Source organism: Bos indicus x Bos taurus, chromosome 8, assembly GCF_003369695.1.
Source record: "Bos indicus x Bos taurus breed Angus x Brahman F1 hybrid chromosome 8, Bos_hybrid_MaternalHap_v2.0, whole genome shotgun sequence".
Classification (NCBI taxonomy): domain Eukaryota; kingdom Metazoa; phylum Chordata; class Mammalia; order Artiodactyla; family Bovidae; genus Bos; species Bos indicus x Bos taurus.
In genome coordinates this window covers 60,795,467-60,814,545 of record NC_040083.1, presented here as the reverse complement: position 1 = coordinate 60,814,545, position 19,079 = coordinate 60,795,467, and the positions used below count along the sequence as shown (strand labels likewise).

Sequence of the window (19,079 nt, the reverse complement as noted above, 5' to 3'; positions counted from 1 at the left end):
AAAAGAGCATGATTGTGTACATGATTGGAGTGGACTTGGTAAATCAGTTTTCAGCATAGTGGTGTTTACATGCTTCCAGAATTCAAAAACATTTGCTTTGATATGATGGTTTTGGGGTGAGAGTTTATGGTGAACCATCCCCTGTTGGCCCTGGGCAAAGCCCTCCTCTCCTTGGGTCTCAGTTTCCTCCTCTGTGAAATGAGGGTTTCAACTAGTTGATGACCCAAATTCCCTTTAACCCTCGTTTTTGTGATTCTACGCTTGCGGTTTAAGAGCACAGAAATGAGAAACTTTCCTTTCCAGCCTCTTGGCTACAAGATGCATGTTTCTGCCTTGGTTATAGATGCTTTCCTCCTTGCATAGAGGAGGTTGGTTGTCCCTGGTTGGCTGGGGCTGAGGGAAGGGAACCTGCAGCCATAAAGAAGCAAGGTTTGAATTCTCGTGAAGCTGCACTGAATCTTATCCACCTCCTCACTTGGGGAGACGTCCTGATTCTGGACACCTGTCTTGGTCTGTCGAGCTGAATGTGTCCTGTCAATACCGGGGATCTGTGAGCCCCCCAGGAGCCTTGGTGCTGGTATGGGCTAGCTGGCTGAGCCCAAAACGTGGCAGTGGTATTTGGCTGGAGTGCTTTGGAACCTCCGTGCTGAGACATCTGTCTTGTTTCCTCTTTCAGACTGCCGATTATTCCACCATGGCCTCGCTGGCAGGAGGGCTGGATGACATGAAGGCCAACCTGACCAGTCCCACCCCCGCTGACATCGGGAGCAGCGTACCTGGGCCACAGTCCTATCCCATTGTGACAGGTGAGGGCACCTGGGGTGTGGTGGGGCAAGGGGCGAGTGGCAGGGAGAGAGAGAACGTATGTGATGACGAAAATGGCTTCTTGGTGCTTTGGGGCTTGACAGGGGCCATCTTTCTTTTAATGAGGTTATGAGGTTCTGGAACAGGTTGGGGGACTGAGACATGGCTGTAGATGCTCTGGTAGAGCCAGAGGAGAGCAGGTAGCAAATGGGCAGTGGGCTGGGGCTGGATGGAGCAGGGAAGCCTCGCATCAAGGGGCTGGGTGATTTCGGGGCCCCTGGGACTGGGACTGAAGTGTTCAGAATGGCTGGGATTTAGCTGTCTGGGAGAAAGGCAGTCCTGGTGGGCCTCAGCCCATAGGGTGAGTGGGATTCCTGGTAGATCGCTGCCAGGAGTTTCAGGTTTCCAGGTGGAGTCAAGAAGGACAGGAGGTTTAGACTACTTTTCTTAAAGACCAGTTGCTTGAACTGTCAGTGTGAAGATGAAGCGTGTGGGCACTGGAGGCATGTTGCTGGATTTGAACTTGTGGTAGCTGCGTATTCTTGAGGAAGTTAAATAAGAATTCTGGCCTAACAGATGGTTTTTTCATCTGTAAAATTGTGCTAGCACCCACCCCACGGTGTTGCTGTGAGAATTAAATGCTGCAAACACATGAGCTGCTTAGACTCTGATCTAGCGCACACAAGCTCCCAATATGGCGTGATTATTACTCCTTGTGAGGTGGCTGGTCACATCAGGCTCACCGCTAGGTAAGGGGCTGGACCAGAAGGGTGGAACAGGCAGACACTCCGCCCTACTCCAACAGCACTGGGCTAATACGGATGGACAGACTCAGCCAACAACTCCGGGAAGATGTCTGACTGAACAGGCAAGAGGCAGTCTTGGGTATTGAACAGACAGTGGGGGGCTGGGGGCACTTGGATGAGAGCCTAAGATAGTGGGATGTCCCTGTAGGCTGGTACACGAGACCCAGGAAGCAGTGACAGAGACAAGGGGTTCTTAGAAATGTGAGTGGGCTGTGGTTGCATCAGGGCTGGATCTGGGTTAGAACTTTAGGGAAAGAGCTGGATGAGGCAGGCTGTCTACCAGCTTCATGGAGGCTCCTAGGCAGGGCAGGCCCAGCTCTGAGACTGGAGCTCGTGGGGCTCAGGTGAGAGTAGCCAGGGCTCTTTGTGCAGATCTGGGTACTATGTGGAGATCAGTTAAGAGGCAAGAGTGACTTGGTCCCCTGTCTGCCTGAAATGGGGCCAAAGCCTGGAGGGCAACTGAACCTGCAAGGGATGGAGTGTCAGTAACGGAGCAAGATCTATGGAGTACCTCAGTCAGAATGAACTGAGGTTCATTCTTTTACTAACACCACAGGTGTCCCATGAATCCTCCCCCTTGGGGTCATTAGGGTCTGTGACAAGATCTCTGACAGCATCCCCATTTTACAGAAGCAGAAACCAAGTCTCAGGGAGAGGAAGTATAAAGGGGAAGGGAGAGAGGTAGAGCCAGCCATCACAGTCTCCTGGGTGCTTATTCTTTTCAAAGGAGTACAAATAATTGGATAGGTAGGGGTAATAAAGTAGAGAGAAGCCTGGACTAGTTAATAATAATAGTAAGTCACTTTATCTAGTAGTTATGGAGTTCCAGCCACTCTGTAAGGTGAACTCGTTTTACCCTTGGAGGAGGCCCGGGAGGTGGGTACTATTATATCAGATCCATTTCTTAAAAGGCCTGGGGCAATTAAGTAGCTTGCCAGAAATCACAGCTAGTGAGCAGCAGAGATAAAATTGAAGATCCGGCGGGTACGGTCGGCCACTCTACCACACAGATAACCTGGGGCTAATCCTAGCGCCCTCACTTCCTTGCTGTGACTTTGGTCCTGGTCTCTCAGGGCCCTTGTGAGGATCACGTGAGATCCCTGCAGGGCCTGCTCTGCAGATGGAGGGTTTGTTATTGGGTTTGGGGTTCATGGGTTTAGGCAGATCACAGGAAGACATATTCTACCATCTGCACAAGCCTATTTAGATGGAAAGTAATCTAGTAAACGTTGAGACTGTGGTTGTATTTCTGAGACTCTTATCTATTGATATGGCAACCTGGTGGTCAGTTGCCCAAAGGGCTAACCTAACCCACAGATTAGAACCATATCTGAAAACATTTATGGTTAGTTGGGCCCACGTAGGACTTTTTATAAATTTGAGTCAACATTAAAAACTTTTTAATCTGTATCTCTGGCTCTTTTGAAAAATCAGATCTGGCCACACTGTGTGGTATTCCTACATGGTCGTGGAAGGTGAAGGATAAGTGGCAGCAGCCCCTCAAGACAGGGCCTCCACCCACCTGCTTTCTCATTATCTTACAAGCCTAATCTGGAAAGGAATTTGAGTTGAAAACCCTTGATGCAGAAAGTCAGTGCTAGCTAAAAGCTAGCTGGGTGCTTTAGCTGTTCAGGGTCTGCAGAAGGCCAGTCTGGATGTGAGCTGAATCTTTAGGTTAAACCCTTGACCAAAGATTTGTTTGTATTTTGATCTGTCTATTTTAAAGTCACATCATAGAGCAGAAAATGAATACAAATATAAATATCTCCATACCTAAGTCACCTAATGTTGAACTATTAAAATTATTCTAATTATAAATATAACACATATACAATAGTATAATATTATAAATTATACCATTATATTTATACCATTACGTATTATATATTATATATAATATATATTATATTATACCATTATAATTTATAACCATTAGCTTTCTTGTAAGTAAACAATAGCTAGCTAGAAAAATAAAATAGGGGAAAACATTAACAACAGCACTAAAAGAAAAAAAAGAAAAAAAGAGAATGCTGAGGAATAAACTTAACATTAAAACTCCACTAAAAGAAATGGTATGGACCTAACAGAAGCAGAAGATACTAAGAAGAGATGGCAAGAATACACAGAAGAACTGTACAAAAAAGATCTTCACGACCCAGATAATCACGATGGTGTGATCACTGACCTAGAGCCAGACATCCTGGAATGTGAAGTCAAGTGGGCCTTAGAAAGCATCACTACGAACAAAGCTAGTGGAGGTGATGGAATTCCAGTTGAGCTATTCCAAATCCTGAAAGATGATGCTGTGAAAGTGCTGCACTCAATATGCCAGCAAATTTGGAAGACTCAGCAGTGGCCACAGGACTGGAAAAGGTCAGTTTTCATTCCAATCCCAAAGAAAGGCAATGCCAAAGAATGCTCAAACTACCGCACAATTGCACTCATCTCACACACTAGTAAAGTAATGATCAAAATTCTCCAAGCCAGGCTTCAGCAATATGTGAACCATGAACTTCCTGATGTTCAAGCTGGTTTTAGAAAAAGCAGAGGAACCAGAGATCAAATTGCCAACATCCGCTGGATCATAGAAAAAGCAAGAGAGTTCCAGAAAAACATCTATTTCTGCTTTATTGACTATGCCAAAGACTTTGACTGTGTGGATCACAATAAACTGTGGAAAATTCTGAATGAGATGGGAATACCAGACCACCTGATCTGCCTCTTGAGAAATTTGTATGCAGGTCAGGAAGCAACAGTTAGAATTGAACATGGAACAACAGACTTGTTCCAAATAGGAAAAGGAGTTCGTCAAGGCTGTATATTGTCACCATGTTTATTTAACTTATATACAGAGTACATCATGAGAAACGCTGGACTGGAAGAAACACAAGCTGGAATCTAGATTGCCGGGAGAAATATCAATAACCTCAGATATGCAGATGACACCACCCTCATGGCAGAAAGTGAAGAGGAACTCAAAAGCCTGTTGATGAAAGTGAAAGTGGAGAGTGAAAAAGTTGGCTTAAAGCTCAACATTCAGAAAACGAAGATCATGGCATCCGGTCCCACCACTTCATGGGAAATAGATGGGGAAACAGTGGAAACGGTGTCAGACTTTATTTTTCTGGGCTCAAAATTACTACAGATGATGACTGCAGCCATGAAATTAAAAGACACTTACTCCTTGGAAGGAAAGTTATGACCAACCTAGATAGCATATTGAAAAGCAGAGACATTACTTTTCCGACAAAAGTCCGTCTAGTCAAGGCTATGGTTTTTCCTGTGGTCATGTATGGATGTGAGAGTTGGACTGTGAAGAAGGCTGAGCGCCGAAGAATTGATGCTTTTGAACTGTGGTGTTGGAGAAGACTCTTGAGAGTCCCTTGGACTGCAAGGAGATCCAACCAGTCCATTCTGAAGGAGATCAGCCCTGGGATTTCTTTGGAAGGAATGATGCTAAAGCTGAAACTCCAGTACTTTGGCCACCTCATGCGAAGAGCTGACTCATTGGAAAAGACTCTGATGCTGGGAGGGATTGGGGGCAAGAGGAGAGGGGGATGACAGAGGATGAGATGGCTGGATGGCATCGCTGACTCGATGGATGTGAGTCTGAGTGAACTCCGGGAGTTGGTAATGGACAGGGAGGCCTGGCGTGCTGCGATTCATGGGGTCACAAAGAGTCGGACATGACTGAGCGACTGATCTGATCTGATCTGAAAGGGTATAAAAGAGTAAATGGAGGGACTTCCCTGGTGGTTCAGTGACTAAGACTCTTTGCTCCCAATACAGGGAGCTTGGGTTCAATCCCTGGTCAGGGAACTAGATCCCACTTACCACAACAAAGGTAGAAGGTCCTGCATGCTGCAGCTAAGACCCAGTGCAGCCTGAATAAATAAATATTTAAAAAAATAAATAAATGGAGAGCTACAGCTTGTTCTTAGATAGGAAGACTCAACACCATGAAGAGGTCAGTTCCCCTATTCTATTAATTCAAAGCATTTTCAATCAAAATGCCAACAGAACTTAAGACTTGCCAAAATGACACTAATATTAGACAAACAAACACTCAAGGGTAGCTAGAAAAATTCTGAAATAAAGTGAATGAAACAGCATATTTTAAAATTTTATGATAAATTTACAACAATTAAAACTACTAACTGAAAATGAAGCAAATGGACAAATGGAAAAGCATACAGAGTTCAGATCATTTGTCATTGCACCATGTGCTCAGTCATGTCTAACTCTGGGTGTTTATAGATACAGCATTTCATATCAGTAGAGGAAATATAAATCATTCAGTTAACGGTGTTGGGACGATTGGCCTGTTGGATCCATACCTCACTCTCTATATCAAAATAAATTTCAAGTTGATCAAAACTTTAAATTTAAAGAATGAGGCCATAATGAAGCTAGGAAAAAAACACAAGGGAAATATTTTAATAACCTTAGAGTGGGAAAGGCCTTTTAAAATTTGTTCCAAATACAAAAGACAAAGAAAAATCATATAAATTACTGCTTAAAATATAAATGTTTCATATGTATGTAAAAACATTCAAAAGACAAAGAATAAAAAATTTTTAAGTGAAACACAGGTGACAAAAAGCTAATTTCCTTAATATATATTAAGAGGTTTTTAGAAACAAAAGAGAAAAAAATCAATAGAAAAAAATGGGTAAAGCAAATGAACAGGAAAAATGCAGATGTCCCATGGCATATAAGAAGATATGCACTGTATTCATAACTTTAAAGCTACAAATTAAAATAAACATGAGACTCTAATAAAACCTATCAGCTTATCAAAGACTGAAATGTTTCTTGAGGCCCAACTGGAGAGGTTTCGGAAATAGATATTTTCATACACTGTTATAGGCATATAAATCAGTGCAGTGTTTTTTGGAAAGAAACTTGTCAATAACTTTCAAAATTTTAAGTGGACATACCTGCCATCTAATCCAGAACTTTTATATTCACTTTAAGAACTTTATTTCACAGATATTTTCACACAGATACACAGTGATGCCTAAATCTATATAATAATGACAGAGTTATTTATCATGAAAAACAAATGGAAAAAACTCAGTGTTTATCACTAGGAGGTGGTTTAATAAATTATGGCTCCTTCACACAATAAACTACTCTGCAACATTAAAAAGAATTAAGTACAGCTATCTGTGCTGACATGAATGTATTCAAGATATACGTTTAAGTAAATAAACAATTTTGCAGAATAATGTGTTTAGTATGATCCCATTAGTGGAAAAATATAAAGGACACACACACAAAGGCATGGACACACGTATGCAGAGCAGATGCCTATGTATGATGATTGGAGGGGGCGCTGCTCGGCCCCTTCTCCTGCTCAGTGGGCACTGTGGTGCTGTGCTGAGACCGGGGTTCTCTGCTCAGTCCCACCCGGTGTCCCCTGACAGTAGCAAATATTCATGGTGCCCCTTTACTCTCCTGAAATTAAGTTCATAAAAAATATAGCCTATCTTTATTTTATTTCAAATAAAATAAAAATAATGCTCAACTATTAGATAAAGGATATGAGAGTTGGACCATAAGAAGTCTGAGTGCCAGAGAATTGATGCTTTTGAACTGTGGTGTTGGAGAAGCCTCTTGAGAGTCCTGTGGACTGCAAGGAGATCCAACCAGTCCATCCTAAAGGAAATCAGTCCTGAATATTCATTGGAAGGGCAGATGCTGAAGGTGAAGCTCCAATACTTTGGCTACCAGATGCGAAGAGCTGACTCATTGGAAAAGACCCTGATTCTGGGAAAGATTGAAGGCAGGAGGAGGAGGGGACAATAGAGGATGAGATGATTGGATGGCATCACCAACTTAATGGACATGAGTTTGAGCAAGCGCCAGCAGTTGGTGATGGACAGGAAAGCCTGGCGTGCTGCAGTCCATGGGATCGCAAAGAGCTGGACACAACTGAGCGACTGAACTGAACTAATTAGATAAAGGAGAAACAACTGAAATTGCTTTTAATTAATTGCTATGTACTTTGATAAGTAAATACTCTTGCATGTCTAAACTGCAAGACATAAAGGAGTAGCCCAGGGCTTGCCTGGTGCACAGAATCACCGTGAACTCAGCAACAAACCTGAACACAGACTTACTGTGTCTGACATACTGTGAGCAGGAATTTACGAATAGGTGAGGAACTCTTGGCAAAGTTCCAAGTAAAACAAAGTAGGAGCTTTACTCGATTTACACGGTAGTTGCATTCCTAGAAAATTCAGTGTATATTAAGACCATGGAAACTGCAAGTCCACATTTATATGTAAATGAAGTTCCATTCTAGATTTAAATAATTATAAGCAGATTTCTCACCTCCATGTATGTTGGGCAGGAAGGACAATCATGCAGAATGAAAGGCAGATTCTTCATTGTGTGGGACTGTTCCACACCAAATCAATCATGCCTGTCAAGCGGATAAAAGCCCCCACAAATTTTCAAAACATCCTCTAGGGGAAAGTTGACGCCCCACCGAGAGCTGTTAGAACACCTGGAAGGAATGCCCCTGAAAGCTGTTAGGGTGGGACTCCATGTCACCACGTGGTGTTAATTTAATTCCACCTGCCCTCGTGGATGTGTTGACAGTTCTGAGCTCCTCGGGGAAGAGCTGAGTCTTCCAGCCTCACCCTCCCCTTCTCCCCTCCTCACAAGGCCCAGAGTGCAGTGGGTGCTCAGCTGGACGGCCAGCCTGGGATCTAGGAGGTGGGTGGACTCTGTTCTCCTCCACTCAAGTCCTCACACTCCAGGCCACCCAGGGAAGATCTCATTAGAGAAGGAGTCCATGTCTCTCCATCATTTTATGCCGTATAAAATATTAAGTTAAACTGCTCCACCAGCTGGGGCCACGTTTCAGAAACGGCTCACCATTTGCAAAGCAGTGACATGACCTGCCCATTCCTGCATCGTCAGCAGTTTGGGTCCTGATTGGGGCTAGTTATCTACAGGTGTGTCCTTGGGTCACAGGCTTGATGATGGAACAGCCACTGTCCCTACCTGCCAAGGAGGACAGCGGGCGGATGCCAGCAAAGGACCTGGCAGTGTTTCCTCATTTTGCCTGAGAGAACAAAGGAATGGGGCCAGCCTACGTCCTTATTGGCACCTTCCCCTGAGGACCATCGCTTTGCATCTGCGGTTGGAATGGCAGGATGAGACTGAGAGAGGTGTCTTCTGGTTAAACAACTTTGAGAAACACCTGCCTGGTGAATGACCTAGGCCCTAGGGTCTGGGGCTTCCCTTGACGCATCCCCTCTAAGTAGCAGAGCCCATACAGGGACCAGTGGATGAGCACCCACAAAGACAGACAGATGTTCCAAATCACCAAACCACCAGCTCTGATTTGCTGGTATCCCCCAGGCTCAATGTTTAGACCCCCAGTATCCCAAACTTGGTACTTGAAAGAAAGGATTGTAAGTCTATCTTCTGCCTTTCTCATGTGAACAGAAGCTGAGGGCTGAGGAAAGAGCACTTAGACCCAGGAGTCAGCCTGGGTTTAAGCCTGGACTTTACTACCTGACTGTCCTGTTATTGTTTAGTCACTGAACTGTGTCCGATTCTTTTGCAGTTCCATAGACTGTAGCCCACCAGGCTCCTCTGTCCATGGGATTTCCCAGGAAAGAATACTGGAGTGGTTATCATTTCCCCCTCCCGGGGTCTTCGCCACCCAGGGATCAAACCTAACTGTCCTATCCTTCAGCAAATAGGTTGTCCTCTTTGAGCCTCAGTTTTCCTATCTGTGAAACGGGGATGACAATTCCTGGCCCACCTGCCACAAAGGCCATTGTGAGGATATAAGGAGAGTGAATGGAAAAGATTTGAGAGCCACTAAGGGGCCATATGAGTGTGTGTGGGCAGGACAAGGGATCTGGAGGTCTGCGACCCAATATTGGCTTTTTCTAGTCTTCTTCAGAACAAACATCCTGACCACAGATGTGCAGGTGGGAGGGTCCTGCAGGGCAACTGCTCACTTCATGGCTGGAGAGACCCAGGTCCAGAGGGCAGAGGTGACCTGCTCAAGGCCACATCCAGTGAGTTAGAGCTGGAACTGGGGTTCATCCAAGGCCATGGCTTCCACAGCCTGCTGCCAATATGTGGTTTGATGGACTAAAACCAAAAAATCCCAGTTTAAATTTCCAGAAGGCATATCTTTTAGCATTTAATTGAAAATGTCAACAGCAAAGCCAGACTGTCTGCTCTTGAAAGCCAGCTTCTCTGACCTGGGGCATGTTACTAGCCTCCGTGTCCAAGGTCCCTATCTGTAAAATGGGGCCCAAGATAGTACTCCCTGCAGGAAGCCTGTGAGCATGGTCCATGCAGTCTTAGCCTGATTCTTGGCTACGTAAACACTTAATGAATGGCAGCTATTAATACGTTCCTGGGCTCTTGTACCAAAAAGTCTGGCGAGGTGCCACGTTGCTCTGAATGACCTCTCTGTGGGGAACACCTCCTTTGACCTGTGTTTTATGAGCCTTTATGTGGTTCAATCAGACCCAACTAAATATTTCTTCACTCAAAGTGAAATCATAATAAAAAATAAAAGCAAAAATACAAAGAATGCCTCATGTATCTAGGCTGCCAAAAGGTGCTGGAAAAGTGACAATAAAAGCTATAATACAGCATGATACTCCGTAACCAGGTGTTCAGCCATTAAGCTTTCCTCCAAGTTGTTTGCCTTGGAAGGGCAGCATAATATTAATACTTACTGTATATCGGGCTATCTCTCGGGGCTTGGCTGGTAGTACCATCGAGGCCTTGGTGGATAGTCCCTCCTCTCGCTGAGCTTACCTGCCGGTGAGAGCCAGACAATTCACAGCAAACACAGAAAAAAGATATACAAGGTAATTTCATACTGGCAGTGAAAGAAGTGCTGGTGTCTGGGTCTGAGTTCATAGCACAGAAGAAAGAAGACAGGAAGAGAGGGAAACTGGGGTTGGGGGCAGTGACAAGAGGGATGGGAGATGAAGTAGAGCCTCTAAAAAGGTGGCTTTTGATCTGAGACCCCAGCCAGGAGAAGCCTTGCGAAGGTTTGTGGAAAAGCCATCTGGATAGAAGATACAGCCCTGGGAAATGCCTTTCAATAAATGACTGAGTGAATTCGGTGCTGAGAGGGTGGGGCCATAGCTCAGTTCTTTCTCTGCTGCCAGTTGGGCCCAACTCATAATCAGGCCTCAGGGACTCTGGAAACTTTGAGGTTGGGTTACCCTGACACATCACCCAGCCCTGGGATCTATTGTGTATCAGTACTTGGTTACCTCTAGTGACAGGGATTTTACTACCTCAAAGGCAAAGAATCTTCAACAGGACTTCTCTGAGGCTGTTGTCCATTGAAGTCATTTCCTTCCCGTTGGCAAGCCAGAGCCAAGGTGCTGGCCAAGTACAGGCTGGTGTTTGTTCTGTGAACTCAGACGCAGACCGGCATTCTATGCTCTCGTGGTCCAGCCCAAATAGTGTTTTTTAAACTTAAAAAACATCAGAGCTCACATTTTACAAATCAGAGGAGAACAGCCCCAGTGTCCATGAGTAGGGGACTGTTCAATAAAGAAGAGCTCATGGGTACGGAGTACTGTGCGGCTGCAGGGAAGGAGGAAGCACTTTATGTCCCGATTGAGAAGGCCTTGGAGATACATTATGAAAAAAAGCACGAATAGTGCATACGGAATGCTACCTTTTGTGCAAAGAAGGGGAGGGGCCATGGGAATTCGTATTTGTATTTGTGTACATAACATACAGAAATTCTGGAAGAATACTCAATAACCCTGTTTGGGCGTAGTCTGTGAGGTGGGTGTAGGAAGTGGACCTTTGGCTGAAATATTATCTACGTTTTTAGTTTTTTGAACCCTGGATAGAGGAACCTGGCAGGCTACAGTCCATAGGGTCACAAAGAGTCAGCCACGACTGAAGTGACTTAGCACGCATATATTAATTTATCTTTGTCAAAAAATTAAATTTAAAAGTGCCTTTAAACTAGGATATTTAGCATAAAGGCTAAAATGTTTAACTTCCTTTTTGTTTTTGAAAAACTGGAAGCCTGTCCACCAGAATCCACATTCCCATGGCCACAGGTGGGTAGAGTTTAGAAGGGGCTTTCCCCTGCCTGAACCATGCTTCCCTGTTCGTCCCAATCTCTACCTGGTCAACTTCGCTCGCTCTCCTTGCCTGCTGGCTCCAGTGAATTTTAGACCTGCCCCAGCCCCTCTTTCCTGTCTCCTCTGACACCTATCCCTGCTCAGCAGAAAACCCCTTTGGTAGGCCAGAAAGGGCTGACCTCAGGCTGTCCAGCCAGCCTTGCCTGTTGCAAACTCCAGGCCTTTGTTCACGCTGCTCTTCTGCCTGCCTGAAGTGGCTTTCCCCAAATAACAGCTCAGTGTATAAGCCATCCATTAGTGGGGGAAAGGTTGTCCAGAATGTGAGACAGCTCAGCATTTCAGCCCAGTGCAGCGATGTCACACTCTGTCCAGACTGAATGTTGTGAACCTGCTTCAGGGAATGACAATCCAGAGAGAAAACTCGGCACCCAAATTGGAACTTCCCCAGGAAAACAAGGCTATTTACACTCCAGAAAGATTCAAGATGAATCCAACTGGAGATTACAGTGTTTGTTAAATAGATTCACTGTTATAGATTCTAGAGAAACCTAGAATTTTGGAATCTCGGTGTTTGGAAGGATAGTCAGAGGTTCAGAGAAGCCAGAGAGGTCTGATCATTTTATTAATAAAGTCCAAATGAAATTCAAGAATCTCTGTAATTAAAATGCACATCAAAGGAAAATATGATTTGCTTTCAGGTTAGCGCAATGTTCCTAAGAACTGTTTGTTGAATAAATGAATTAATATTTGTGTAAAGAGCAGTGTCAATTAAAAAAATAATTTCAGTGGAAAGTACTCCAGTTGTTTCTGACCTTGTATTTTGTAGGATAAAAATAAACAAAGCTGGATGGCCGTCCTGGTAATACACTCATAGATTTTTGCACTTGCAGGCAGCTTGGAAGCCGACCTTTCCAAATAGCCTTCAAGAAAGTCTCTGGGCCTCCAGCCTTTCCGCCGACCCTGCCGTGATCCATCTTCTTAAAATAGCGATTTCATTAGCTTGTCCTCCTGGTCAGAGATCTCCACCGCCAGACCATTATCTGCAGGAGAAAACACACCAAACTGTAGCTCCTGACAATTAGCGGAGCGGTTACCATTTATCATTCATTCATTCTCTCATTCACTCACTCACCTCTCCGTCAAACCCCAGCTCCTTCAGGTTCCTTAGCGAGGCTTGGTCTTGCAGCTCTAGTGTCTCTGCTCTCGGCATACTCATAATCTGATGAGGGAGGTAAATGTGGATACATGTACAAGGCAAAACAAAACAAACAGGAAAGAGAAATACCAGGGAGGAACCAGCACGTCTGAAGATGTGGAGGAGGGAACTATTGCTTCCTTTGTGGGGTTTGGGAATATTTTGTGGAGGAGTCCATGTGGAAGCTGCTTTGGAGGAACCATGAACTCTTGGTTTCTCTGCTCTGAAGCTTGGTCTAATCTCTTGCAACACCCTCAGTTTTCCTAATCCCTTTTAAAACAGGAAGGAGTACTTGCTCATTGTAAAATAAATAAATGTATATAGCGACATGTTACTATATCAGCTCACCAAGTTCTTAGATTGTTCTGCTGTCAGCAGAGTTGATGGTTTGGTAGATGTCCTTCCAGAACTTTTTCTTTGCATAAAAAACTGTATCGGGTTATACATATATAGATCATTTCCTCCAAATGGGTTTTTACTCTTCATACTGTTGGTCAGTTTTTAAAAATTTTGATTTCCTGTTTTATGGACACCTAACACGTCAGTAGGTCCAGAACTTCCATCCTTTCTAATGTTCTAGATGGACCATCATGAACTCTCTCTAGCAGTATGGGCTAGAGAATTCCTCCCTCAGGGCTCAGGACTGGATCCCTCTCGGTATTTGATACCTGGGCTGCAGACAGAGTAAGACGGGGTACAGGAAGGGAAGTGGGCAGGGAACCTAGGTATCCACAGATGGCCCAGGGCTGTCAGCTTAAAAAGACAGCAGACTGGGGGCCTGGCTGCTGCCTCCCACGTGCCCAGGGCTGGGTCGAGAGAAGGTGTGGCTGCTCGAAGCTCATCAGGGGAAGCCACGGGGAGGCAAGCTTTAGTTGAGTGCAAAGAATTTTTTTAACAGAGCTTTCTGAAAATGGAATAGGCTCCCTCCGGAGATAATCACAGTGATAGCTAATGTTTATTGAGCATTTGTTATGTGCTTTGGTTCATTTCATCTATGAAACTAGGTACTATTTTTGTCCCTACTAACAGTTAAAAGAAATTGCCTGAGTTCACACTGCAGTAAGAAGGCAATGGCATCCCATTCCAGTACTGTTGCCTGGAAAATCCCATGGACGGAGGAGCCTGGATCGCTGAGGGTCGGACACGACTGAGCGACTTCACTTTCACTTTTCACTTTCATGCATCAGAGAAGGAAATGGCAACCCACTCCAGTGTTCTTGCCTGGAGAATCCCAGGGACAGGGGAGCCTGGTGGGCTGCCGTCTATGGGGTCGCACAGAGTCGGACACGACTGAAGTGACTTAGCAGTAGCAAGTAGCAGAGCCGGCTTTCTCTAACCCCTGTACTGTACTGCCTCTGTTTGGTAATAAGCTCCTTGTCATCAGAGATATCCAACCAGAGCTCTCTCACATTCCCCCATAGCACAGTTAGACTGGCGGCCCTGGGGGTCTGTGGAAGCTGATGAAACTCAGAATCTCTTGTACAGACTCTGGAGCTAGACTACCTATCTTCGGATATCAGCTCTTCTCTCACTTATGAGTTGGTGACCTCAGTTGCAACTGAGCATGCCTCAGTTTGCTCATCTATGAAATTGGAATAGGAACTTGTCACATGGATTAAATGAGTTAATACTTCAGAAGCACTTAAAACTCTGCCTGGAACATAACTGCTAAATAAGTGTTGTTTTTAAACATCTGGAGCTCATGAAAGCAGCTCAGTTCAGAGAGCTTGGTTTAGGGGTCCTCCACAGCCAGGGGATGAGGAGCTTGCCAGAGATGGGATGTGTCCAGCATGGAGCAGCCCTGATGGCTCCCTCTCCTGATACTCCACTGACCTCCTGCATTAGTTTCCAATTGCTGCTGTAACAAATCACCACAAACATCATAGCTTAAAACAACACAAATTTATTATCTTAACACTCTAGGGGTCAGAAGTCTTAAAATCAAGGTGTCAGCAGGGCTCATTCCCTCAGAGGCTCTAGGGAAGAATCCATTTCCTTGCCCTTTCCAGCTTCTCCAGGCCGCCCATGTTGTCTGGCTCATGGCCCATTCCTCTGTCTTCAAAGCAAGCAGGGTATCATCTTGTCTTCTTTACCTCTGTTTCTGTTGTCACATCTCTCTGTGACTCTGACCCCCCTGCCTTCCCGTATAGGGACTTGGTGATTATACTGAGCTCATCTGAATAATCCAGGATCATCTCCACATCTCAAAATCCTTGATTTAATTACACACCTGCAAAGTCCCATTTTCTCTGTAAGGTGACATAGCACAGGCACTGGGGGGCCATGATTCTGTCTGCCACACCTCCCCAGTGCCCACTATCAAGGTCTCCTTGAGGACTCCACATCCCCTTGTACCCTGGGAGAACCATCCCCTGGGAGGGGGGTCAGCACCTCTTTTGATGCTTCTGCCTGACCTCTCCTCACCACCTCTGTGAGCACTGGCTGGTCCTCACTGTATCTCCACCATCTGCCCCAGTATTGTGACAAGCATGCCTTCCCCAGAGCCCTGGGGTCAAGAGACTGCAATATTGATGCTGGTGAGTCATTAGAGATCGTTAGCACAACTCCCTCATGGAGAAGATGGAGACACGGAGGACTCAAGTTCTCCCCACATGAGACATTTCTAGAACCCACATCCCTTGGTTCCTCCCTCTGTTCCAGGCTCGGCTTTCCAGAACAGAATGTATCGCCTCTCCTATCCTCATTTCTCTATCTGACTGGTCCTCTGCCATCTATCTGCCTCATCCATGCCTGATAGAACCCTTCATCCAGACCTTTCTTTTTATCACCTTCCTACTCAACTTCCCAGTCCTGACTCTAAGCCTTTGCTTCGCTGGTTCCTCTGCTTAGGATGCTTCTGTCATTTGCCCAGAGGTGGCAGTAGTCTTCTGTGAAAGGAAGAACAATGGGCTGCCTTGAATCAAGATCACAAATCTTCATACCAGCTCTTCCATAAATAACTCCTTGGTGACTTTGGGACACGCTTTCTCTCTCTGAGCCTCAGTTTTCACATCTGCCCAATGGGAATTATAGTCCTGGCTTCTCCTCCCCTTGCAGGACTTCAATGAAGCACATGTGAGCTGTAAGGAGCTATACCTCTTCTTTTAACCGGACTGTGCTGGGTGCTCAGGCCCTGTGTCCCAGCAGGGGTTGAGTGTGAGCTGGTGCAGAGCTTTGCCTATGAATGGCTCTCATGACACCTGTTGAGGGACTGAGGAACCAGCAGGCCTACCAATCTCTGTCTATGTGACTTCAGGGAATGTCCCCAGGGAGCCATCCTCAAGCACCACCTCCTTCAGAAAGCCCTCCCCAGTTGCCCCACAGGCAGAGTGATAATCCCCTCTGTGGGCCCTGGATCATTACACCTGTTATCCCATTGTGCTTTGACTTATGATTCTTTGTATCTAGCCTAACTTTATCCTTACACTGTGAGGGTCTGGATTGTCTTCTGTCTAGCGTGGAGCATGGAACATTATAGGTACTCTGGAAGTGTTTATTGAATGAATGAGTGGATAGATGGATAAATGGATGGATGAACAAATGAGCTGTCTAATATGATTAGTTGTTACTAATCACCCCAAGGGCTTCTCCGGTGGCTCAGCGGTAAAGAATCTGCCTGCAATGCAGGAGACGCAGGAGACTCTGGTTCAAACCCTGGGTTGGGAAGATCCCCTGAAGGAGGGCATGGCAACCCACTCCAGTATTCTAACTGGGAAAATCCCATGGACAGAGGAGTCTGGTGTGTTACACCATGGGGTTGCAAAGAGTCGGACAGGACTGAAGCAACTGAGCACTCACACAATCACCCCAAACCCTATCCATCTATATTACTATCAAGGTTATTGACATAATTCACACACACACACACACACACACACACACACACATCTTTGAGGAGCAAAAGGGGCATTTGAATGCAAGATATTATTACAATTATTATTTCCCTGCAAATGCATTAGCTTCAGATGGTTTGCAGCCCTTTTTATCTGCCAGTGTTCACAGCCCAGAAAAAATATCTCTTAATTTCTCTCTATTAGCTTTTATTTTCATTACCTGAGAGGCTATGGAACTTCTACTCCCACCCTTATGTCTTCTATAAATGTTTGGTAAGGCTGGTTTTGGCACAAATCCTTAGGGGCACCTGCTGCCCATCTGAACTTGCCCATCCGGAGAACTGTTTGCCTTTCCAGACCCATTGGCTCCTTCTGTCACATGCCCACTTCAAGGATAGGGTGGTCTGTAGCCCTGTTTGAGGGGTTGGCATCTGGAGTGCAGACTAAGGTAAGAGCTCCTCCTCCAGAGCTGATCTCAATCCTGGATAAGATCCACTAAGTCAAGAGTCACTAGCAGGAATGACCACTGGTACTTGCTTCCCACTCACTAGGCAATGGGCATTATTCTAAGCACTTTACATACCTTAACTTGACTTGTCTATAAAACAACTCCATGAGAAGTTTTGTTATCCCTATTTTACTGATGCAAAAACTGAGCCATAGAGAAGCACAGGAGTTTACTCAAGGTCACATATATCCTAAGTAATGGAGCCAGATTTCAAACACAAACTGTCAGATTCCAGAGGTCACAGTGACCACTGGGCCACGCTGCTCCTTACCAAGCTGCTGTGTCAGGGGCAGGCAGGCCACCTGACCAAAGGAGGTCAGATTCGGCACCCAGTTTAGAAAACAGGCCGCAAGGCTGATGCATCGATCAGGACCAAGCACTGGGGTTGGGACTGACATGGCTGGTCTCCATCCTGGATGCTATCTGGATGAAAGGCATTGGGCTGACTCACCTCCACCAACTGGCACCTTGTAAGGCAGCCTGTACCCAGACAGACCTCAGCAGCCTCAGCACATAGTAGGTGCTCAGGGAAGGGCTGTCGAATGGATGGGGAAACAACAGCAGGTATTATCAGTCCTTCTTCTCCAGAAACTTATGCTGGATTTGAGGTGTTTGGAGGGTCCCGGGGAAGGGCAGGGTGGCAGAGGGTGCCCTGAGGGCCTCTGAGCAGTGTCTCTTTCCCACCTGGCCCTGGAGTGTTACAGTATCTTTCACAATCAGTAGCATCAGTCCTGGGTAGTTATTCCAAAGGTGTTGCCTAAAACAAGACCCCAGCTACCATGAATAGCCATCTGTGCCAATATAGGTATAGATTACAAAAGATAACTGTGGTTTTATTATCTCTAAACCTCACTTGTATAATGAGGGTGATGGAGTCAAATGCTCCCATAGATCTCAGTCTGGAGCCATGGAGCCCAAAGTTGGGCTCCTTGTCCTTCCTCCTCTAGTCCTGCAGCCTGTGTCAGCTGTCTCTCACTGCAGGGCTCCCAGGGTCTGATCCAAGGGCTGGGCCTCTGGGCTGCCTGGAGCTTGCCCAGCGGCTGCCCAGCTCCTCTGTGGGCTGAGCGTGCCTCCGGCAGGGACCAGCCCTACCCATGCCCCCCGCCCCCAGAGGAATCCCTTCTTTGACCTTTGTAATTATTCCTGTTCAATCTTCCTTCGTGTTTTTTCCTCCCCCTTTTGGAGGTGCTCGACTCCTGCGTTCCCTCCAGTGTATTAAGGATGTGAGTGAAATTGATGACTGGGATGTCTCGGGTCTTTATGATGATGAATGACTTTCACTGCCAAAGCTTTTATTGTCTGTGATTTGGGAAGAAGGGGGAACTGATATATCAAGGCTCCCTGTCACACCATTTAATACAGTTATAAATCCTGACGTCACTAACTGGTGGTCAGGAGCTGGAGAATTCCACCGGCCGCTGCTTTGCCGAGCCTTTATGGATTTTTTTCCCTCTCTCTCCTTTCTTTGCTTGACTGTCACAATTGTGTTTTGAGGGTCGGGGGATGGGAACAGCTGGATGGTGAGTTTAAAAATCCCAAGGGTAATCTGGTCCAGGGAAGAAAGTGGGAGGCCTCCCCACTCTAAAGGAAGGGGAAATGGCAGGCGAGCATCACTCTAAGGTGAGCAAGAAATTGTTCGATGAAACCAAATCCTAAAAGTATGCTAATATCTTTTTGCTTATGGACTACATTTTACAATTCGCTTACTGATTTTGCAGCTGTTATTTTCCAATTTTCCTTCCATCCTTTGGGGGTGGGGTTGTGACAGACTTGAACCCCACTTTTCAGAAGAAGAAACTGAGGCTCAGCAAGGTGAAGCAACTTGGC

General features: G+C 45.6%; 1 protein-coding gene across 1 annotated transcript in view; it reads left to right on the top strand.

Annotated features, from left to right (window-relative positions):
* Positions 1-19,079, top strand: part of PAX5 (paired box 5) — a 178,871-nt gene that overhangs the window by 98,030 nt on the left and 61,762 nt on the right. The window contains exon 9 of the mRNA XM_027550213.1: positions 677-806. Within this exon, the coding sequence (XP_027406014.1) occupies positions 677-806 (130 nt within the window). The remainder of the gene's footprint in view (positions 1-676; positions 807-19,079) is intronic.